We start from the raw sequence: 24195 nt of genomic DNA, 5'->3' as shown, positions 1-24195 counted from the left end.
TTAACTAATTTAATCATATTGTAATTTATATTAAAATTTTTATATAATTTTGAATGTGCTTATAATTTAATTAACTATAATAAAATCTTATCAAATTTATTTTTAAAATCTAAAATTTAATTTTTTTTTTTTGTAAAATAAATGATAATTAAAATATTTAATTTATTTTGAAGTAAAATAAAAAAAAATAAAACAATCTTGATTTTTATTAGTGAAATGTAAAAATATATTTTTCTAGTTTTAATTAAATTCAAAATCTTTTATTTATATTTTTTATTTATTAATTCAAAGTCTTAATAGAAATTAATTTGATTAAATATATGAAAACTTAAGAGGTAAAGCTTTTGATAAAATACTTTTATTTTTTTATATCAAATGGTCTCATCATTAATTAGTATCAGCAAATTTTATTGAAAAGCAAAAATCACTCATCAATTTATTTCAATAAAGTAGAAAATTAAATACTAAAAATATTGAAAATTTATTAAAATAAAAACTAAAATTATTTTACACTTAAAAGAATTTAAATTTTATCATAAATGAAGAAGGTTGAATATTACTTATGAGAAAGAATATTAGGAAGTAGTTTTAATAATAAATTCTTATTTATATTTTCACTATATTTAAGTTAATATATTTGATTAATAAGGAAGATGAGACTGATGATTCCTTAAAATGAAAGATTTTTACTTAATAAGTGCTAATTAATAATTTAATTTATTTATTTATCAAAAAAGTTATCAGTGTATGATAAAAGAATAAATTCTAATTAAAATATTTATCTATTTAAGAGATAAAAAAGCAATAATCAAATAAGTAGAAAAAAAATTAGCTCAAATTAATTTTTCTAAAAAGTGATTAGTTTATTTTTGCAGTTTTTCATTAGCTAAATTGAAATAATTTAAAAAGATGTGGAATGGAAATTCTATTTTTCATTATGATATTGAAAGTCAAGATGTTTCTGAATAATAAGATACTACTCAATCGACCTATTAAAAGGAGTATAATCATGATGATGATGATTCTTAATATAATGAAGAATATTTAGATGAAGATGATGTTTTTTATGAATAAGAAGGCAAATCTGATGAATAAAGTATTCTTGATTAATCTTTATAAGACGAAAATAAATATGTTGATTTTCCAGATATACAACTATTTTATAAATAAATTGATAACTTGACTCCAATACCAAGCAACTTTGAATTTAAAAATAAAGAGGAATATTAAGAAACTATGAATAAACTACAAGTAGAAGGTAAAATTATTATACAAGTTAGCTAGCTAGTTATTTATTTCTATTAATTTTTATTTTAAAAAGCTTATTTTGTTTAGTTGAGAGAGTCTATGTAATTAAATTTTAAATAGCTTAAAAAAAAGGATAATAAAGAATCACTTTTCTCTCAATTTCAAACTATTTAAAAATATGAGGTTAAGGAAGTAGGTTTTTAGAGGCATGGATTTTGTTTATCAATATTTTCTTCCTTAAAAGTACCCAAATATTAAAAAGAGTAGTGGCAAATTATAAATAATCAGTTGATGATTTTTAAGGATAAAAACTCTAATAAAATATTCCTAGGAAAAGCTATAGTCCCACAAAATAATTAAGATTAGGAAATAATTGAAAATAGAAAAGAACTGGATTAGTAGATAATACATTAAATTGAAAATTAAAGATTAGTAAATGATTTATTGAATGGCAAAGTAAAAAATGAGTAGTAGTTAATAAAGTAGCTTTAAAATAAGCAGCAAAATTAATTTAAGTTAATTAATTTCTAACAAATATTTGAAATTAGGATGAATATTAATGATGATTTAAAAGAGTTCTTGAAGAACATCAAAAACATAGTAACTTATTTTAACATTTTAATTTTCATTTAAAAATATAAATAATTTAATTTAATAAATAAAATAAAACTAAAGGAAAATAACTATGAACTTTTAAGTCCTAATGAATATTATCTTCCTCTCCAAAAAATTTAAAATAGTCATATCTCATTTAGATGTCATTTTTCTATAGCATTTGAAGACTAAACAATTCATGCTAAAAAGGGTGAAGCTATTTTTCCAAATTATGAATTTCTTAACGAATAAAAAATATCTTTAGAATCATATAAAAAATTAATTGAAAAAGAGGTATAAAATGCAACTAAGCTAGACAAATTCTAAAAGGATGCTCTTTAAAAAGCTTTAAGTAATTAAAATAGCTTAATTTAAGGCCCACCAGGTACTGGTAAAACATTCTTAGCTGCCTTTTTAGTTAATACTCTAATAAAGCTAAAAAAGGAATTTTGTAAAAAGCCTATTTTAGTTGTTAGTAAGAAGAATGATTCTCTTGATTAGCTCCTTCTAAAAATTATTGATCAAAATCCTTCTATTAAAATTCTTAGATTCGGATATATGACTAAAAATTAATTTATTAAATAATTGAGAGTTCCAGAATAAGAAGGACCTCAAAGGAAAATAAAATATTTTTAACATTTTTATAACCCAATAAACGATATACTTCAAAATTATCTATAAAAAAAAAATATGAATGATTTCTAATAAGATTAATATTTAGATTAAATACTTAAGTTGATGAAGGAATATAGTAAATAATATATCAAAAATACTATTTTTTATGATATGATGTATCAAGAGGAGCTTGCAAAATTTATTGAAATAAATGAATATTAAGTTTTAGGTAAATTAATTAATTTAACCTTGAAATTCAAAAAAATTAAAGCCTAATTTTAAATTTTTTATTTTAAAGTTTTTTTTTTTTCTATTTTAAGTTTTTTATTAAAAAAATTTTAAATAAAAATTTACTTTTTTTGTTAAAGGAATGACATTAACATCTTATCACATGCATTATGAAGCTCTGTAGCTATTAAAGGCTGAGATAGTAGTTGTTGAAGAGGCAAGTGAAATTATAGAAAGCGAATTTTTCCCAATTTTGACTCCTTGTCTAAAACATTTGATACAATTAGGTGATCATTTACAACTCAGGCCATTTTAAAGAGATAAAAAATTAGAATTAAATTATAACTATAAAATGTCATACTTTGAGAGACTTATAACTGTAAATTAAGTTGAATTGGTCACTTTATATTAATAAAGAAGAATGAGACCAGAATTTGCTAATTTCACTAGATTATTTTATGGAGATAAATATACTGACGATCCTTCAGTACATAAATTAGAATACGTATAAGAAATATCTACAATAGGAATGTATTTGTTACCACATACATATCCTGATACGATGATGCGTGATCGTTCTTATATTAACCAATATGAGGCTAATTTTATATACAACTTAGTCTGCAAATTAACTATGTAATATAAATAATCATAGATAACTGTACTATCTATGTACAAATCACAAAAAACACTTATATAAAGCTAACTATCTGGATTTGAATTTGTCCAAAGCTTTACTGTAGATGAGTTTTAAGGTAATGAAAATGACATTATTATCCTTTCATGCGTTAGATCCAATATTCAAAATAAATGCGGTTTTATTAAAGAAGACCATAGAATAAATGTTGCCTTTTCAAGAGCTAAAAGAGGATTTTTCTGCATTGGCAATTTTATTATGTTTGAAATGAAGGTTTAAACTTGGAAACAAATCAATAAATTAGCTTTCAAAAAATATTTTAATTTTGGAGGAGGTGGTTAAATGCCACTTTATAAAAAGATCCACTTTATAACAACAAAATGCTTATAAAAAATCTAGAATAAAAATGGTTATTAAGAAGAATATACTTGCAATTTATGTAATTAAAGTTCTCATATTGGTAATTGTGAATTTTTCGAACAGTAATATGAAGATTCAATTATCTATGAGCATGTCCCTAAATAAAGAGCAAATTAAGCATAAATTAAAGATCTTAAGGGTTGTTAAATAAATTAGTTAAGGCAAGATAATATAAATAATAAAAATCAAAAAGATGAAATTTTAAAATAATTAAACGATAAAGATCGTAGTGATATTTTATCAACAGAAAAATATTTACTATAAATAAATTAATTATTAAAAAGCAAATCCAAAACCAAGTGAAATATTTATTTTTATGATAGTTAATTAATTTTAAAAACTATTTCACATAATATATTTTATTTATTTAGCATTAAATTTAAATTTTAATATTATATATTTACTTAAAATCATCATTTATTTTCGCTCATTGGTGGGATAAAGTAATTTGTAACTCAAATAAAATTTATTTTGAATGATATCATATTTTTTCACTTCAGATATATTAGAAAAGTAAATACTAGGGTATTATTTTGCTGATACTATTTAGCAAAAATTAGTCCAACCTCTAAGGTTATCTCAAATGTTGGTCTGAATTGCAAGGTTATGAACTTTTATTAAATGTATTTTTCTTTATCATTTAATTTATTTACAAAATATCAAAAAGTTAATAATTTCAAAAATAATTCTTTCAAATTGATAAATTAAGTAATTACATAAATAAAAAAATATCTATTAGTTTAATTATCTTAAATCTATAACATAAGAATTTTATTTTTTTTATGTTTTTACTTTAAAATATAAAATAAAATAAGTTCTAATATCGAAATAGGTTTCGAACCTGAACTAACAAAAGAATTTGATTCTTAAAATGGTTCAACACTTTGTATATTTACCTATCTGAATTATTCATAATTTTTTCTTAGTTCTTCCCCTTCTCTTCTTTTTTTTTCTTAGCTTTATTTTATTTTTTGTTAAGTATTAAAGAAGTTTACTTCTATTTCTTCTTTCATTTTTGATTTTAAGGTTTTGTTTTTTTCATTCATTCATTCATTCATCCTTTCTTTTTTTTTATCTGTAAATTTCAAGTGGTTAATTTTCTTCATTTGAATCAAATTCAAAAATTACTCCAGCCCAGTTTTTCAATCCAACTTTCTAAACCTGTTTTTTTTTTAATAGTTTTAATTATTTTAGGTCAGTATTTTTACTATTTCAATTCTTTTATCTTCTAATATTAATTGAGTTTTTTCATATTGTTTTCTTTGTCATTTTTTTTCTTCAAAATAGCTCAAAGATAATATTTATTTTATTCCTTAATCTTTCGTCTCTGTGTTTTCTAAACATTCATCTTCTGATTTATTGCTTTCTATTTCGTCTAAAATTAATTTATATTTTTCTTACCTTACTTCGCCTTTTTAAATTTCTTTTTAAAATTCTATTTTTTATTCTATATATTCAATTATTTTAAATTCACCAAAATTGTCTTCTCCTTCTAAAACCCATTTATCAGTTTCTGATATTGCTAAAATATAGTTCTCTCCAGGTCATTTCTATACAAGTAAATAACTATCATCAAACTTCAATAATAGTTTCCCATTATTTGGTTTCAAAGTTTTTATAACGATAGGATGGTCTTCCTTTCCAAGTTTTACTGCATTTATTACCCATAGTATATCTAATTCTGATATTATTCTTGCTTCATAAAAGATCATTGCTAAGAATAGTGTCTTTGATATCTATCTATTCTACATCTTTGTTGTTATATTATTCTATTAATTCTGGCAATCTTATATTTGTTATGCTTTTTAGGAATTGAATAAATTTTGTTTCTTCTATATGATTTCCTTCTCTTTTCCTTTTCAGTCTCAACAGGCATTCGTCTATCTATTTATTTTAGTTTATTTCTGTAATAAACTTCATTTCATCTTGACCAAGATATACCTAATTCCCGTACATTTTTACAAGCCTAGCCATTAAATGCATTAGGAATTTTAAATGAAAAATTTAAAACATATAATTAATTAAAAATTTTCTGGAATTGTTCTATTAATCATAAAAATAAAAATTAAGAAGTTAATTTGAAAAGGGAGGTTTCAGGTTTTTAAATTTTGTAAAAAACCAATACTCTTTCAATTTCTTATTATTTTTGTTAAAAGTTATTTGGATTTTTCCATATTCAGGAGTAATAAAGTAATTATGGTATATATATGATAAATAATAGTACATTAAACAAAAAAACATAATAAATATGACCTAAAATTCAATTTTTATGCTTATAAATATAAATTTATTTAGATTCTGTGCTGAATAGATATAACTAATCAGCCAAAATTAAAACTTGTATGAATAATCTCTTTATTTTTTTTTAAATTTCAGATAAAAATATTTTTACTAAACCTTAACTTTAAATTTCATATTACTATATATTCAATAAGTTAAACAAATCAATGTAATAATTTAATAATATTCCTTATTATATTTTATTATTTATGAATTTTTCTACTCTGTTAAATTCAACAGATATTAACAAAATTAATAATTTATTTTTTACCTAATTATGAGACTATGTTGAAAGCGTATTGATTATTAGTGATGGATGATCTCTTAGTTTTACTAAATAAATATGCATATAAAGAAATTCTTTTTACTAGATAAAGTAGTATTTTTATACTTGCAAAATTCATTTTATTCGTTTTTTTGAAATTAATAATTTTGAAATGATGATATTTTGCTAAGTCATTTTTAAAAAACTAAAAAAATGGAAAATATGTTTTTGTAACTAAAGAATGGATAGTCAGTCTTATTCAATTTAGAATTTATTTTATCAAAAATTTAAACAAATAACCAACAATTAATCTACTAAATGTTTTTAAATATATATTTAAACACAAAAACTTCATTTTTAAAACAAAAAATATGACTTAATTATGTAATCCTATTTATTCACTTACAAAATGAAAGATTTTGAACAACTTTTCAAAATACTTTTAAAAATTCTATGTATTTTAGCCAATTAATAAATAAATAAATACTTACTGAGGATTTAAGAAAAATATTTATATTATAAAATTTGAATATTCTACTATTAGTTATTATTTTCTAAAATTCATTTTTACCTAAAAAATTTGATTTGTATTATTATGAAGGAACCTAATGCTGCTTTTTTATAATTCAACAATAGATGAATCCATTAAATTTAGAGTTTATTTTATTAGAAATATAAGCAAACATCAAATACCAAATCTTATAAATGCTTTTAAAAATATATTTAAACACAAAAACTTCATATTTAAACCTATATATTATTATTTATTACTTAATGAATGATCTAATTCTTATATTATCTCAAAGATTTTGAATTATTTTTTATTATGTTTTTATTCTGAATATTCTAATCAATATTTGAATACTTTGTTGAGAATTTAAGAAAATTAATTATTTTAAAAAATAAGAATATTATTTGATTAATTATTATTCTAAAATTCTTTTTTACCTAAATGATACATTTTTAATATTATTACATGAACCAATCAGAAATCTAATGCTTTTTTGTAATTGAACAATAGATGAATCCAATTAAATTTAGAATTTATTCTATTATAAATTTATGCAAATATCAAATACCAAATCTTATAAAAGTTTTTAAAAATATATTTAAACTCAAAAACTTCATTTTTTAACTCGTATATTATTATCTACTTATTACTTGATGATGTAATTCTTTTATTATCTTATTAAATAAAAATTTCGAACTACTTTATAAAATACTTTTATTTTTAATATTTTTATTTATATATTGGTGATAATTAAGAAAAAAATAATAATTTTTAACACGAAAAAAAAGCAAATAAAAAAAAATAAACAATGCCTCATAAAAATAACTCATATTCTACTATAAACAATAGAAACATTTTTTAGTTATTTTAATAAGAAAGCAATAGCCTTTAAAATAGTTCAACAGATGACGATAATGATGAGATATAAAATAATTCTATGGAAAGCGAAGAAGAATAAAGTTCAATTGAGTCAGATTCTAATTCTGAGAGAGAATTTTAGTCTGAAAATTACATTGATTTTCCAGATATGAACCTATTTTAAAACTCTAAAGGGTAGGTTTTACCTATTCCAGAAGATTATTTATTCAATGATTCGCAAACCTATTAAAAAACAATGAATAAATTAGAATAAGAAAGTAAAATAAACTTTAAATTTTTATATTTAATAAGTTCAACTTAAAATTAAAAAGGATTCTTCAAAACAATAAGACATTCTTTGAGGGAAAATGTTTTTAAGGAAACAAATAAATTGAAAAATAAAAGAGAAGAGTCAACTTATGATAGTTTTCAATGGATTTAAGAATACTAAGTAATTGATATAGAGTTCAATTAAAATGGGCTAATATTAATTGTAAGTGCCTCAATGAAAATATAAAGGTATTAGTAGAAGTAGTGGGAAACCTTACCAAACCAAATTATGATTTTTGTAAACAAGTAATCGAAAAAGTATTTTGTTGGAAAAATAGTTACCTCAAATCAAAAGTAGCAGATTCTTCCTTTTGAAAGTAAAAAACAAGATGAATCTAGTTTATAAAAGAATGAAAACTTGAACCTTCTTATAGAAAATACTCTTTAAAAATAAATCGATAAAAAAATAGCAGAATACGAGGAGATTTAGAAAGTAAAGAATATCTTAAGAGAAAATAATGAGGATTTCGATATTATCAACTTGAATTAAACATTTGAAATCAAAATGAATGTGCTAAGTGATATCAAGGAGTTCTTAGTCAACATCAGTTAGATTGTATCATATTAAAATTTTACTTTTATCTTAATTTATTAATAACTTTTTTTAATTAATTTTTTACTTTGTAAAATCTAGAATAAAAATTATATTCTGCTTACTCCTCATGAGTACTGGTTTTAAACACAATAAAGCTTAAATTGCTAATTAAAATTTGCTTAATTGAAACAAATTTAATTTGAGGATCAAACAGTTAATGGTTAAAAAGGAGAATCAAAGTTTCCATAATACAGTTTTTTAAATTGGGGAGATGGTTTAGAAAAATCATAAATTCAGTTGATAAAAAAAGAAATATATAAAAAGAAAGATTTGTTAGACTCATACCAACTTGAAGCATTGCAATATGCTCTTAATAACCAAAACGCTGTGATTTAAGGACCACCAGGAACAGGAAAAACATTCTTAGCAAGCCACATAATCCATACCCTATAAATTCTAAAAAATAAGTTTTGCAATAAACCCATTTTAATTATAAGTAAAAAAAACATTTCTCTTGATTAGCTTCTATAGAATTTAGAAAAAATAGACCCAGAAATAAAACTTCTAAGACTGGGATATTAAACTGATTTTAATGAAATGAAAAAATATACTGTTCAAGGATAAGGAGGTCCATTAAAGTTTTAAATATACGAAGAAGGATATTAATTAATCGATAAAAAGCTCTAAAGTTACTTAAAAAGAAATTAATATTAAGATAGTTAATCAGTAAATAACTCTCAATTAGATGAAAGTGTTCATAATTAAAATTTTATAAAAGAATAAGAAATTGAAATTTTTCTTTAAGAAATGAGAAGCTATGAATAGTCTAATTTGAAAAATTATGTAGAATAAGAGAGAAAACACTAATAAAGATTATCTCGCTTCATGAAAAAATTTCAATTTATTGGTAAATTTTATCATTTATTTTTTTTTTTAGATTAAAATTCATAGAAAAATAATTTTAAACAAAAATAATAATTGAACAAATATTTTATTTTTTTTATAATATAGGTATGACTCTTACTGGCTATCACACTTATTTTGAAGCCTTGTAGCTTCTGGGAGCAGAAATAATTGTTGTAGAAGAAGCTAGTGAAATTAATGAAAGTGAATTTTTCCCTATTTTAACTCCAAATGTAAAACACTTAATTTAGTTTGGAGATCATTAGTAACTTAAACCGCTTATCAGAAATACATCATTAATAAGGGAATTTAACTACGGAATGTCTTACTTTGAAAGACTAATAAAAGTGAACAAAATTGATTATGTTACTCTCTACTAGTAAAAAAGAATGAGACCTGAGTTAGCAAACTTTACTAGGTTATTTTATGGTAATAAATATAAAGATGATAAAGTTGTTAATTAAAGGAGTTGTGCTACAGAATTATCGACCGTTGGTGTGTATCTTGTTCCTCATACTTATTCAGATTAAAGAATGAGTGAAGGCTCATACGTAAACCAATTTGAGGTATATTATATTGAGCGTTTGGTTAAGAAAATATTTGAAATTAAAAAATAAAATCACAAAGAAAAATATGAGTAAAAAAATATAACAATCCTGTCAATGTATAGATCTTAAAAAGAGCTTATTCAAAGTAAACTTAAAAATTTAGTGAATATACAAATATTTACTGTTGATGAATTTTAAGGAAATGAGAATGACATTATAATTCTTTCTTGTGTTAGATCAAACAAAAACAATGAATGTGGTTTTGTAACTCAACCTCATAGAATTAATGTAGCGTTTTCAAGAGCTAAAATAGGTTTATTTTGTATAGGAAATTTTGAAATGTACAGTAAAAAATGCCAAAAATGGTAAGAAATTGTTAAGCTTAGTCTCAATTAATGTTCATATGGTGGAATTAATTAAATGCCATTATATAAAGAAATTGATAAATTAACTTAGTTTTAGTTCGAAGTAAATTTCTATAGAAAAGGCTAATAACAATAAAATATTTGCAATCTTTGCTATTAAAAATCTCACATAGGATTTTGTTATTAAGCTCATTAAGATATCACTTTTTATGATCATTTTTTAAAGATATTTGAACATAACTTTCAAAATGTCTAATAAGAAAAAACGTTAATAGCTGATGACTAATAGGAAAGATAAATTAATTTGTATTAAAATTTAAATATAAGTTAAATTAATAACTACGAAGCAGCTAACTCAGAAAGTTAATCAGAAATTGATTAATTATTATAAAATATGGAAGAAAAAAAGGAAGATAAAAATATAAACCAAAACAAAATATAAAATAGAAAAAATGAAAAATATTTTTTAATAGATGACGAAAAAGAAAACTCTTTTTAAAGTTCAAAAAAATAAAAATAAAAATTTAGCAAAAAGCCTAAGAAATAAATGCTCAATTAAACTTAAAATCTATCAATAAATTAAAATAATTCAAAATGATATAAACAAATTTATTTTTTAAATAATAAAAATTATAATAATTCTTAATAAATTAATAATAATTCCATATTGCTATTTTTTTATAATTTTCTTAAAATATATGAAAAAAACCAAAACAGTATGAAAATTTTTTTTATTTTTCAATTGTAGAGATTCCTGCTAATCAACAAATAACCCTTTTAATATGATTTTTTCTTTTATTTAATTATTTTATCTCCCATCCACCCTCTGAATTTATTTTAAAGTACTTATAGATATAGGCAGATTGATATTTATATTATTTAAATAATTTTATAGATATTTTTTAAATTTATTAATTTTAGTTTAAATACAATAAATAAATAGTTATTCTCATAAAATTTTTTCTTGAGTTAGAAATATACATACAATTAATAGAATTTTATTTTAAAATTTCAGATAAAAATATTTTTACTGGACTTTCAAATTTTACATTGATATATTATCTATTTTTTACATTTGTGAATTATTTTCATAAAACTCTTAAATTAGAATAATTTATCTAATAAATTAAACACACCAATTTTAATTTAATCATATTCCTTTTTGTTTTAGACTATTTATGAATTTTACTATTTTGATTAATTCTGCTAATATTAATAAAATTTATGATTTATTTTTTTACCTAATTATGAGACAAATTTGAAATACGTTGTTTATCAGTGATGGTCCCATTTTTTTACAAAGAAAATCTACATTTTTAAATATTATTTTTATTAGATACTAAAATTGTATTTTTACTCTTGCGAAATCAATTTTATTCATTATTTGGTTTAAAATGATGTATGTTATTTTGATAATTCATTTTAGAAGAGTAAAAAAAATGGATAAAATCTTCTTGTAGCTAAACAATAGATAATCAAATTAAATTTCAAATTTATTTTATTAGAAATTTAAACAAATATCAAACATTTAATCTTTTAAATGCTTTAAAAAATATTTTTAAACTCATGAACTTCATTTTTAAAAGTTAAAATTATTACTTATAATTTAATTTTTAATTCTACTTATTAACTTACAAAAATGAAAGATTTTGAACAATTTTTTTTAATATTTTTAAAACTTCTAAATATTTTAGTCAATTAATGAATATAGATAGATAATTTAAGAAAAAATATGAACATAGAAAATATGAAAATCGTAAGATTTGTTGTAAGTTTCTAAAATTCTTTTCTATGATTCCTTTTTAGAGCTATTATTATGGAACAATCAGAAGCCTAAAAATTTATATAACTAAACAACAGATTAATCCAATCAAATTTAGAATTTATTCTATTAGAAATATAAGCAAATATCGAATACTAAGCTTTGTAAATATTTTTAAACCAATATAAACTCAAAAACTTCATTTTTAAAACAAATTACTATTATCTATTATTTACTGATATAATTCTTTTTATTAATTTACATAAATAAAAAATATTTTATAAAATTATAAAAATTTTTAATCGATTTATAAATACTAATACTTGTTGAGAATTTAAGAAAAATAATTATTCTAGAAAATATGAATATTCTTTGAGAGTTAGTATTAATTTCTAAAATTCTTTTTTACCTAAAAATGAACAATTTTAAATGCATAATTAGGATCTATCAGAAGCTTAATAGTTTTTTACTTAAATGTGAAACCTAAAAAAATAAGAATAGATAATTTATAGGAGATTGAGATTATTATAAACTCAGTCTAATTATAGCGCACAACAAAGTTTTATCTATGATAAGTTTTTTTCATAGTAGAATAATTCAATTTAAATTTTCTCAATTTTTTGGTAGAAGAATTATAATAATTATAAAAACACAAAAAAAAACAAATAAAAAAAGTAAAAAATGCCACAAAAAAATAACTCAATTTCTATTATAAATAGTAGAAGTTTTTCGTAGTCTTCTTAATCAGAAAACGACAACTATTAAAATAGTTCATTTGATGATGATGAAATATAAAACAATTCTATGAACAGCGAAGAAGAATAAAGTTCAATTGATTCAGATTCTGTGAGAGAATTTTAGATCAAAAATTACATTGATTTTCCAGATATGAACCTATTTTAAAACCCCTATGCATAGGTTTTATCTATTCCAGAAGATTACTTATTCAACGATCTACAAACCTATTAAAAAACTATGAATACATTAGAATAAGAAAGTAAAATAAACTTTAACTTTTAAAATCTAATAAGTTCAACTTAAAATTAAAAAAGGATTCTTTAAAAAATTAAGACATTCTTTGAGATAAAATGTTTTTAAGCTAGAAAATGGATTGAAAAACGAAAGATAAGAATCAACTTATGAAGATTTTCAATGGATTTAAGAATACTAAGTAAGTAATGTGCAATTCAATCAAAGTGGGTTAATTTTAACTGTAAAAACCTCAATGAAAATATAAAAGTATTAGTAGAAGTAGAAGTAGTGGGAAATCTTAAATAATCAAATTATGATTTTTGTAAACAAGAAATCGAAAAAGTATTTTGTAGGAAAAACAGTTGACTAAAATAAAAAGTAGCAATCTCAAAGTAAACTAGATAAATCAAGTTTACAGAATGAAAGCTTTAACCTTCTTATAGAAAATATTCTTTAAGAAGACATCTATAAAGACATTAAAAAAGAAGACGTAAAGGAAGTAGAGGATATCTTAAAAGAAAACTATGATGATTTTGATATTACCACATATAATTAAACATTTTAGATAAAAATGAATGTATTAAGCGATATCGAGGAGTTTTTAGTTAACATTAGCAATATTGTAATCTTATTAAAATTTTAATTATATCTAAATTTAATAATAACCATTTTTAATTAGTTTTATTATATAAAATCTAGAATAAAAATTACATTCTGCTTACTCCTCATGAGTACTGGTATTCATTACAATAAACCTTAAACTGTTCATAAAAATTTGCTTAATTGTAACAAATTTAATTTTATGATCAAACTGTTAAAGGTGAAAAAGGAGAATCTAAGTTTCCAGAATACAGCTTTTTGAATGGGAGAGATGATTTAAAAGAATCATTTATATAGTCGATAGAAGAAGTTATATAGAAGTAAGTAAACTTAGATTCATATCAACTTAAAGCGTTGAGATATGCTCTATTTAACTAAAACGCTGTGATTTAAGGACCACCAGGAACAGGAAAAACATTCTTAGCAAGCCACTTAATCCACACTCTATAAAATTTAAAAAATAATTATTGCAAAAAACCCATTTTAATCATAAGTAAAAAAAATATTTCTCTTGATTCGCTTCTAAAGAACTTAGAAAAAATAAATCCAGAAATAAAACTTCTAAGACTTGGATATTAAACTGCATTTGAAGAAATGAAAAAATACACTATTGAAAAATAAGGAGGTCCTTAAAGGAAGTAAATATACTCATTAGGATTTTAATAAATAGATAAAAAGCTCTAAGATTACTTAGAAAGAGATTAAAATTAAGATTATTATTCAGTAAATAATTCTCAATTGGAAGAAAGTCTTGACAATTTATCTTTCTAAAATTTTATAAAAGAATAAGAAATTGAAAATTTTCTTTAAGAAATGAGAAACTATGAATAATCTAATTTGAAAAATTATGAAATTCATGAGAAAAAATACTAATTGAGACTATCGGACTTCATTAAACAAGAACAATTTTAATTTATTGGTATATTTTTTATTCATAAATTAAAATGTTTTATTCATTTCTCATTTTACATCTTAGAATTAATGGAAATTAACAGAAAAATAATTTTAAACAAACATTAATTGTTATAAAGTACTTCAAGATTTAAACAAATATTTTTTTTATTTTATAGGAATGACTTTTACTGGCTATCACACTTATTATTAAGCCTTATAGATTCTCAAACCAGAAATAATTGTTGTAGAAGAAGCTAGTGAAATTAATGAAAGTGAATTTTTCCCAATTTTAACTCCAAATATAAAACATTTGATTTAATTTGGAGATCATTAATAACTTAAACCACTTATAAGAGCTAAATCATTAATAAGAGAATTTAATTATGGAATGTCTTACTTTGAAAGATTAATAAAAGTGAATAAAATTGATTTTGTTACTCTCTACTAGTAAAAAAGAATGAGACCTGAGTTAGCAAACTTTACTAGGTTATTTTATGGTAATGAATATAAAGATGATCGAGTTGTTAATAATAGGAGTTGTGTTAGGGAATTATCAACTGTTGGCATGTATCTTCTTCCTCATACTTATCCAGAGTAAAAAATGAGTGAAGGCTCATACTTAAACGAATTTGAGGTGTATTATATTAAGTTTTTGGCTAAGAGACTATCAGATAAATACAAGCAAAAAAATATAACTATTCTGTCTATGTATAAATCTTAAAAAACGCTTATTCAATGTAAACTTAAAAAATTACCTGAAATAGAAGTATATACCGTTGATGAATTTTAAGGAAATGAGAATGATATTATTATTCTTTCATGCGTCAGATCAAATTAAAAAAATAAATGTGGTTATATAACTGAATTACAAAGAATTAACGTAGCATTTTCAAGAGCTAAAATAGGTTTCTTTTGTATAGGAAATTTTGAAATGTACAGTTAAAAATGCCAAAAATGGAAAGAAATTGTTCAACTTAGTCTCAATTAATTTTCATATGGTGGAATTAGTTAAATGCCATTATATAAAAAAATCAATTAATTAACTTAGTTTTAATTAGAAATAAATCTCTATAGAAAAGGTTAATATCAATAAAATATTTGCAACCTTTGCTATTAAAAATCTCACATAGGACTTTGCAATTAAGGATACACTTTTTTTGATTATATTTCAAAATTTTTAGAACAATAATTTCAATATTTCTAATAAGATAAAATATTAATAGATGATGACTAATAGGAAAGATAAATTAATTAGTTTTAAAATTTAAATATAAGTTAAATAAGTAACAATCAAGCAGCTAACTCAGAAAGTTATTCAGAATTTCCTTAATTATTAGAAAATATTGAAGAAAAAATAGATAATAAAAATATAAATCAAAACAAAATATAAAATAGAAAAAAAGAGAGAAGCTTTTTAACAGAAGATGAAAAATAAAACTCCTTTTAAAGTACCAAAAAATAAAAATAAAGACTTAGCTAATAAAAGTAAAAAAAATAATAGCTCAGTTTAACTTAAAATCTTTCAATAAATTTTAGTAATTCTTAATGATATAAAAATTTTTAAAATAATAAAATAAGTAAAAAATTAAAATGTAATTCTTAATTAATTAATTAATAATTCCTTATTAATTTATAATTTCTCTTAAATAAAAGAAAAAACAAACTTGAATGGTATGAAAATTTTTTCTATTTTTCTAAAAGTAGAATTTCCTGCCTGTTGCTAAGCAACAAATAATATTTTTTAATATGATTTTTCTTTTATTTAATTTAAAGAATCAATAGAAAAATTGGTTAATTGGTAAATCTGAAAAGATTTAGTTATATTTTTTATTTGTTGATTGTTCATCTCTGTTAGCTTATGAGTTATCATTACTGTTTTATGAACACTGTAATATAATTTAATATTTAACCTCCACTAAATACTATTAAGTTTCTATAAAACAGTAATTTGTAAGTATTCTATTAAAAAATTAAGAAGAAATTCTACTTTAATTTTCAAATATAATTTAAAATTTTCTTAATTTTTTAAATATGTTAATTATATAAATTATTTATTAAATATTATAATTTTAGCTTATATCTAATACTATTTAAATTTAACATTTTGAAAATATTATAACTTGTCATGTATCATCTATCATCTTTTCTGAATCTAAATTTCTTTAAATATTTCCTTATTATTTATTTTTTGAACTAAATTAATTATTTATGTTCTGTTTTTGACCTGATTAATTATTTAAAAATATAAATATCAAAAAGACAATAATTCAATATGCTCTATTAAAAGCTTTAATTTTATTTATTACAAATAACATAAAAATATAAATTAATAAATTTTTTTTCTTGAAAAGCAATAGATGTTTTTCTAAAATATTTGATCATACAAACTTTATTTTTAAAACCAATATCTTATTTATAATTTGATAATTGAAGATATTATTTTTGAAATAGAAACTATTAATATAAAATAAAATGAATTATAAAAACTCAATTTTAACACAAAATTTAAATCATTTAATTTAAATTAGATAATTAACCAATAAGGAGAGCTAAGTCATTCTTAAATAATTTGATTTAAAAGATTTCTTAATTTGTAAAAAACTTATTAAAGAAAGTAAAATAAATATATTTATTATTGTCAAGCTATACAATAGTAAGAAAATTGAGTTGGTTAACTTTAGATTTTATTTTATAAAAATTCATATTATGTACTTTGCCTTTTGCTGTAGTAGCATAACAAATATATCCCTATTTTAATTAATTTTAATATCATTTTTAATGATTTATCTAAGCTAAAGGGAATATAACCAAAATTAACCTCATAATTCAGTTCAGAATAACAATAATTTTAATATATTTTAGTAAAAAAAATCAAAATAAAAGAAAAAACTAAAATATAAAGGAAAAATGAATAAATAAAGTTATTTTTAAAAGAATTAATAAAAGAAATACCTTTTTAAAGCTGAAAATGGTAAAAATAAAAATTAAGTTAAAAGTAAAATATATTTTTGCTAAGTTTTACTTCAATAAATAAACTTAATCAGCTCCTAATAGATGAAATAGATAAATTAATTTTTAAAAATTGATAGTAATTTCAAACAATTTTATATAAACAGTAAAACCTGTGTATATTGGGCAACATTGTTAATTTGTGCAAAAAATTAGGCCTCACAATTAGTGTTTCAGAAATAAAAAAAATCTATTTTTTGGTAAATGTTAATTATGAGGTATTAAGGTGAACTGAATGAAGCAAGAAAGAAAGAAAATATAAATATATCTTACTTTAAAATATTTGATTCATGCATATATTTTGAATAATTTGTATCAAAATTTTCAAATCAAAAACTCTATTATCAAAAAAGTAAAAAGTAATTAAAAAACTTAGAAAAATTTGTAATGAGAATAGGAAATTCAAATGATATTTTGAGTTCACTTTTAATACATTAATTGATTCAAGGTATTTATTTTTGTGATTATTTAAAAAATGGTTATAGATTATAATTAATAAAAATACAATTAAATTGTTAATTTATTAGAGATTTCTGTATTCAACCTTTTCTTACGCATTAAAAATTTTTAAGCCTCTACTTCATTTTAGCAAAAGATTTAAAATGAAAATTAAGACATTGTATACATTCAAGTACATTAAACCTTCGTGGTAGAATTTTATTTGTTTAGAAATATTCACTGAATCTTAAAAATATATGATTATATTAATAGCTTACAATATTTTACAAAAATCATTAAAAGTTAAATTTAGTTAATAATTTACACTAAAGAGTAACATCTTGATAATGTTAAATATATTTTTATATATTGTTATGTAAATCTATTTTATATTAAAATTATAATTGTAAATTGGTTTAAAATAATCTAAATTTCTTAGATGAAATATATTTTTCCTTCTTTCAATTAAAGAACATAAATGATTTATATGCAAACTTAAAATAGTAATAATAACGAAAATTATCCTATCATTGCAAATAAGATATATTCGCACAATTTTAAAAATATTTTCAAAAAATAAAAAATTATATCATGAAATTTCTAAAGTATTCTGCTTAGTTAGCATGATATGCATAGAAAATAATTAAAAATACCATCAACTAACTATTCATTAAGACCAAAAAATATTTAGTCTATTAGTCCATTAAATTAAAATATATAGGCTAAAGCCACTAATTAGTTTCTAATTTACATAAGATTAAGATAAAATAATTAACAGTCAGTCTATTGTAAAATTATTAATTTGTTCAATAAGATAAACCACAAATTTATAAATTCAAGTAGTCTTCTAATAATGTTAATTAAAAATGCTTTCAAACATTAATTGTTGGTAAAATCAATTACGAAACTAAAGGGGGTAGGAATTAATAGATTTAAATCAAATTAAAGATAGATTTTATTAAAATACTCCAAATAGAAACCTTTTGCTGATTAAATATAATCTAATACTTTATATTCATGACTTTTTTTAAATAATATGATGATGGAATTTATATTTATTATCTTTTCAGTTTAAATAAATTCATAATTGACTTAGTATTTACAGAAATAAATAAATTTCATTATAAATATAATAATCAATAAAAAAAAATAAAGTAAAATGAATAAATTATTTGTCTCCTTACTTTTACTTACTTTGCTCAACTTGAGTTATGCTATTAATATGAGAAATCTTTAATTTGTTGATAACACTGCAAAAGGATAAAATAATACTAATTCTACTGCTGCTAGTAATGCTAATAATAACAACTCAACTAATACAAAGACTAACTCTACTAATGTGGTTAATAACAGCACTAACTCTACTAATGCAGGTAATGCCAATAATAACTCCACTAATGCAGGTAAAAACAGCACTAACTCTACTAATTCAGGTAATACCAATACTAACTCCACTAATTCTGGAAGTGGCAATAATACCAATACTAACTCTACTAATTCAGGTAATACCAATACTAACTCCACTAATTCTGGAAGTGGCAATAATACCAATACTAACTCCACTAATTCAGGAAGTGGTAATAGTACAAATACTAACTCCACTAATTCAGGAAGTGGTAATAACAACAATACTACTCCAACAAATCCCCCAAAAAAAATATGCAATCCCTTTACTGGAGAATGTTGCATTGTATATGATCCTAATAATACTGATTGCAGTTGCTGGTACTATATTTTAGTTGATAATAATTTTGTAGCTTATTACATTTGCGATCAATAATGAAATTATTAGCTATTTTAAAATAATTTAATACACTAAATTGAATATAATGAATAATTTGTAACTATGTGAGAAAATTTTATATCTTAATTTTTTATCATTTTAGTAATTTAATTAAAATTATTTCACATAAATTATTCAAGTATATATATTTATTTATATTTCCATTTATCAATTTTTATGCTAATAAAATTATCTTAAAAAACAATAAAAAATAAATAAGTGATTTTTTTTATTTTATGAAACAAATATGTTGATTATTTGCTTTTTTCATCTAAATATATTGACAAAAGAATAAAATTGGATCTGCGCTTTATTAATAAATAAATTATGATCTATCATAATGTTATTTATTTACAATATGTATGTATGTATGAGTGAATTTTTTATGCTTATAAAATATAATTTCTCAAATTCATTCGAAATATTGATTCATAAAAATAATAAATTAGAATCCTCTATTTCTATTTAAATTAAAAGTCTCATATTAAATTTGCCTTGAATAAATAGAAAATGATTGATTATAAAGAGAAGATAATCATCTACACATACATATATGAGCTAATTTCAATAGAGAAAATGTGTTTAAATTTATATTTCTCATAAAAAAATTCAGCTTATTTAATATTTTTTAATAGTATCCTTGCAATTTAATAGATTAATATTATTTAAAAAGATGATATGATAAAAATAAATCAATCATCTACCAAAAATTAATTAATTAATTATGTTTTTTTATGATATCAAAAATTAATTTACTTTTGAAGCATGCATCATTATTTCATTCATTTGTTTATTTTATTTTTTTACAAATGCAAATAATATGGTGATATTTAAAGATATTTTATAAAGAAATAGAAAAGTTTTGAGGATATTTGTTTTTAATATTTTAATATTTTAATTACAAATATAAAATTATAATATGTAAAAGTTAATTAATTATTATTATAATTTATATGATTTTATTCAATCATGATTGCAAGTATATTTGCATTTCAAAATTTCATCAAAACTTTTGCATGACCAGCAATCACAGCCCTTTTCACCAATAAGGCATTTAACTTTATATTCAGTCTTATTGTATACTTTTATGGTTTTTTTTTATTCATCTTAAGCTTTAGCAACAGTAGCAAAAACAGATAATACAACGAGGACAAGGAGAGCAAAGACAGAAATTTTCATTTTTGAGTTGATTTTAGATTTAATTTATTATTATTTTTTTATTTATTTATTATTTATGAAGTTTAATATTTCTTTTCTTACATAAAATATACTATCTATACATCATTTATTAGGAAAATAGAAAGATGAAATTTATTTATGATCAAAAAAACTAAAATATTAAGTTTTGAAATTTATTTTTAACTTAGAAGGATAATTCTTAAATGCATGAATATTTTCTAGAGAGAGAGAGCAGGCTCTGTAGCATCTATAAGAACCTTCTTTTTTAGGTTATTAGTAAAAATGAATGATAATAAAATAAGAATAAATGTGGGACATTTTATCTTTTGAATTTTATCCTACCCCTAAAAGTTTTTATTAATAAATTAAAGGTTATTTAATTAAAATTTATGCGAACTTTTTTCAGTCAATAATTTAAATTAATTTATCCTAACAAGTGAAGAATTAATTGTTAGAAAATGATTAAGCTCAATAATAATTTACTTGAGTAATCTCCAATAAATTCAATTAATTAACAAAATATCAAACAATCTATGATCAATGAGCGAAATTATAATTAGTTGTCATGAATCTATTTATTCATTTTTAATTTATATGATTTCAAGTGTAAATATAGCATACATATGATAAAGTTTTTGTTTTCTAAATAAGGTATTTTAAGAATACCATTCTTAATTATTAATGTAAGCAACCTTTATAAGTATGTAAATAGATCAAAATTTTAATTTAAATAAATTGATGAACACTTTAAAATAAGTATATTTTAATATTTTAATAGATTAATTGCATCCATCGATGTTTTAAATAATTTAATGGACAAATAAATTAGATGCAATTATATCAAAATTTAAACAAAATACTAGAAAACTGTGCTGTTCATGCAAATGAATTCAAAATCAAATAAATATAATTAATACTTTAACCATCACAAATTATTTTTTTTAATTCAAATAATCTGATTATAAAAATTGGCTTTAATAAACGCATTAAAAAGGATTTTTATAATAGTAATAAGTTTATAAAATCTTGTATACTTTTAAGAATTAGTTAAATTTTTAACAAATTCAATAGAAAATAAAAGTAAAAATTTTTACTTATACATATAATTTAAATGCAAATTATTAATTACTCAATAAAACAAATAAATAAATGTATATTCTTGGAGAAATAATTTCATCTAAATGTCAAAAATTAAGAAACTGTATAAAAGAATTGAGAGTTTTGAGAATTATTTCATTAAAATGGTGGCAAATTTACATTTCAAGAATTTTTAAACTTAATTTATTCTATATGCAATGGATCAATAATTTTCAAAATTGTAAGTGACATTTATCAATTCAAAAAACCTGTAAACCAAATTTTCATTAAAATCTAAGAAAATACTTCCCGGATATAATTTGGTAATTCAAATGTTAAAGAGTTATTGTCATTCAATATCTTAAAAAGATAAATGTATAAATATATTAGAACTAAAATCATCTATTATCCAAGAAGTTCTCATAAAATTATCTTTAAAATACATTTTCATAAATCTCCTCATAAAATTCAAATCATTTTCAAATAGAGCTAAAAATATTTAAAACTTAAATTATTTTCTAAATTTTAATAATAGTAAAAAAGTATTTTAATGAAAATTTTTTTAAAATATTAATATGCTTCGTTTATAAAAAAAAGTTAATAATAATTTATATTCATAAAAAATATAATTCAATGTATGAATATTAATTTAGTTTATTTTCATATTAAAATATGTAAAGTATAAAAAATTAAAACATATTTATTTAATTCAAGTAAAATATTTTTTATTCATATAAAAGGTATATAAAATACAAAAAAGAGTTAATATAATTTTGTGAATTAAAAGAAGTAGGAAGTTTTCTTTTTCTAAAATACTATGGAATTTAAACATTTATATATAAATATTGATTAAAAGTAAAAAAACAATTCATTGTTTTTAATTTTTTTATTATTTAAAGACTTAAAATATTTCTACATAGAGTTATGCTTATTTTAAAGTGTTGAATATCTATCCTTTGTCAAATGATCCAACATATTTATCTTAAACTATAGGTTTTCTATGTGGTTTTTAGTTCTTCTTCCACTACCAAAACTCTTATTATAATAATCTATATCCTATCCAATTATCAATAAAGACTCTTAATTTTAATATCTGGATTAATAGGAACTAAGTCTTCAAATATTTAGATTAACCTATAGTAACTTCAATTATGACCTACAATGAGAACTCTAAAGTCTCTGAAATCTCTTCCATAATCAAAAATCCCATATTTGTTGCCAATAGATACTGTTCACTGTTCACTAGACTATTGTGTGTTAGCAAGAATTTGTCAGCTTCTAATATAGCCTCATTAAATATATGTTAATACAGCTTTTCATTAACATGGTTCCTCAAGAATCCTATTTGGGATATCATATTCTACAGTTTTAATTTTTTCTAGATGAAATTTTTTTCTCAAGGACTCCTCTTCTTCAGCTAAAACTTTTCACAAATTAAGTATATTTTATTGACTAAAAGATTGTATAAATCTAATGGGATTTTAAATTATTTTATGGAATAATTTTCACAAAACCAAGCAAGATCACACTATAATAGACTACTAAACATTTTTAGTACCATCAAAACAATAACCATATTTACAAAAATGTTTAATATTGCTTACATCTTTTTCATTTAAACCTACCTTTATATTTTCTACTCTCATCTTTTTCCACTCCAATCAAGTTGAAAAATTTAAAGTTAGTGCAGAGTATTTGAAGGGTTTAAGAAGGGTATCTCTTTCTCAAATAAAGAAAATCACCTAACTTAGATAATAAATTGTCTAAAAGCCGTATAGTACTCTTTATATTTTTTATTATTTCTTAATTCCTTATCATTAAAATAATTTTTTATTCCCTTATTTTTCTTTAATAGTGATAAAAATTATCATGGTCTAATGGTCTAGACCTTAATAAATGACAAATATAATATTTATATGGGTTTATCTTGATCCCAATAACATCCACCCATCTGCTATGTGTGTTTGTGAATAATAATTTATTATTGATCATTATCTTAAAATTGACTAAAATTTAAATTAGAAACAATTTTTTATTTACTTTTGAGTTAAAAAAATATTTAAAAGTGATTCTATACTTTGGATCAAAAGCTCAATTTGTTAATATAAATTGAATTCATAAAATTTTTTAGATAGTAATATTTT

The 24195-nt window shown here is 20.7% G+C and overlaps 9 protein-coding genes across 9 annotated transcripts; 5 read left to right on the top strand and 4 right to left on the bottom strand. All coding sequences in view use genetic code 6, as the record gives it.

The window, feature by feature from the left end:
- Positions 1–909: 909 nt before the first annotated feature.
- Positions 910–4045, top strand: TTHERM_000095401 (AAA domain protein; the record flags this gene model as incomplete). Its single annotated transcript, XM_012796585.1, has 4 exons — positions 910–1258; positions 1322–1848; positions 1924–2686; positions 2826–4045. 4 exons carry the CDS (start codon positions 910–912, stop codon positions 4043–4045), a joined length of 2859 nt encoding a protein of 952 aa, XP_012652039.1.
- Positions 4046–4321: 276 nt separating this feature from the next.
- TTHERM_00095400 (hypothetical protein) lies at positions 4322–4755 on the bottom strand (the record flags this gene model as incomplete). The annotated part of the gene is made up of 2 exons (XM_001012091.1): positions 4322–4353; positions 4584–4755. 2 exons carry the CDS (start codon positions 4753–4755, stop codon positions 4322–4324), a joined length of 204 nt encoding a protein of 67 aa, XP_001012091.1.
- A 252-nt stretch (positions 4756–5007) lies between these two features.
- TTHERM_000095382 (hypothetical protein) lies at positions 5008–5493 on the bottom strand (the record flags this gene model as incomplete). Its single annotated transcript, XM_012796584.1, has 2 exons — positions 5008–5255; positions 5310–5493. 2 exons carry the CDS (start codon positions 5491–5493, stop codon positions 5008–5010), a joined length of 432 nt encoding a protein of 143 aa, XP_012652038.1.
- A 2113-nt stretch (positions 5494–7606) lies between these two features.
- TTHERM_00095380 (AAA domain protein) lies at positions 7607–10935 on the top strand (the record flags this gene model as incomplete). The annotated part of the gene is made up of 4 exons (XM_001012089.3): positions 7607–7934; positions 7989–8542; positions 8621–9428; positions 9533–10935. 4 exons carry the CDS (start codon positions 7607–7609, stop codon positions 10933–10935), a joined length of 3093 nt encoding a protein of 1030 aa, XP_001012089.2.
- A 1845-nt stretch (positions 10936–12780) lies between these two features.
- TTHERM_00095370 (AAA domain protein) lies at positions 12781–16114 on the top strand (the record flags this gene model as incomplete). Its single annotated transcript, XM_001012088.2, has 4 exons — positions 12781–13096; positions 13152–13693; positions 13771–14590; positions 14742–16114. 4 exons carry the CDS (start codon positions 12781–12783, stop codon positions 16112–16114), a joined length of 3051 nt encoding a protein of 1016 aa, XP_001012088.2.
- A 923-nt stretch (positions 16115–17037) lies between these two features.
- Positions 17038–17804, top strand: TTHERM_000095362 (transmembrane protein, putative; the record flags this gene model as incomplete). The annotated part of the gene is made up of 2 exons (XM_012796583.1): positions 17038–17680; positions 17731–17804. 2 exons carry the CDS (start codon positions 17038–17040, stop codon positions 17802–17804), a joined length of 717 nt encoding a protein of 238 aa, XP_012652037.1.
- Positions 17805–19234: 1430 nt separating this feature from the next.
- Positions 19235–19795, top strand: TTHERM_00095360 (hypothetical protein; the record flags this gene model as incomplete). Its single annotated transcript, XM_001012087.2, has 1 exon — positions 19235–19795. The coding sequence occupies one exon, from the start codon at positions 19235–19237 to the stop codon at positions 19793–19795; it is 561 nt and encodes a 186-aa protein (XP_001012087.2).
- Positions 19796–20758: 963 nt separating this feature from the next.
- Positions 20759–20974, bottom strand: TTHERM_000095359 (transmembrane protein, putative; the record flags this gene model as incomplete). Its single annotated transcript, XM_012796582.1, has 1 exon — positions 20759–20974. The coding sequence occupies one exon, from the start codon at positions 20972–20974 to the stop codon at positions 20759–20761; it is 216 nt and encodes a 71-aa protein (XP_012652036.1).
- Positions 20975–22919: 1945 nt separating this feature from the next.
- TTHERM_000095358 (hypothetical protein) lies at positions 22920–23408 on the bottom strand (the record flags this gene model as incomplete). Its single annotated transcript, XM_012796581.1, has 1 exon — positions 22920–23408. The coding sequence occupies one exon, from the start codon at positions 23406–23408 to the stop codon at positions 22920–22922; it is 489 nt and encodes a 162-aa protein (XP_012652035.1).
- Positions 23409–24195: the final 787 nt, after the last annotated feature.

The sequence above is a fragment of the Tetrahymena thermophila genome, assembly GCF_000189635.1.
Source record: "Tetrahymena thermophila SB210 genomic scaffold scf_8254716, whole genome shotgun sequence".
Taxonomy (NCBI): Eukaryota; Ciliophora; class Oligohymenophorea; order Hymenostomatida; family Tetrahymenidae; genus Tetrahymena; species Tetrahymena thermophila.
This window is presented reverse-complemented; position numbering and strand designations above follow the sequence as displayed.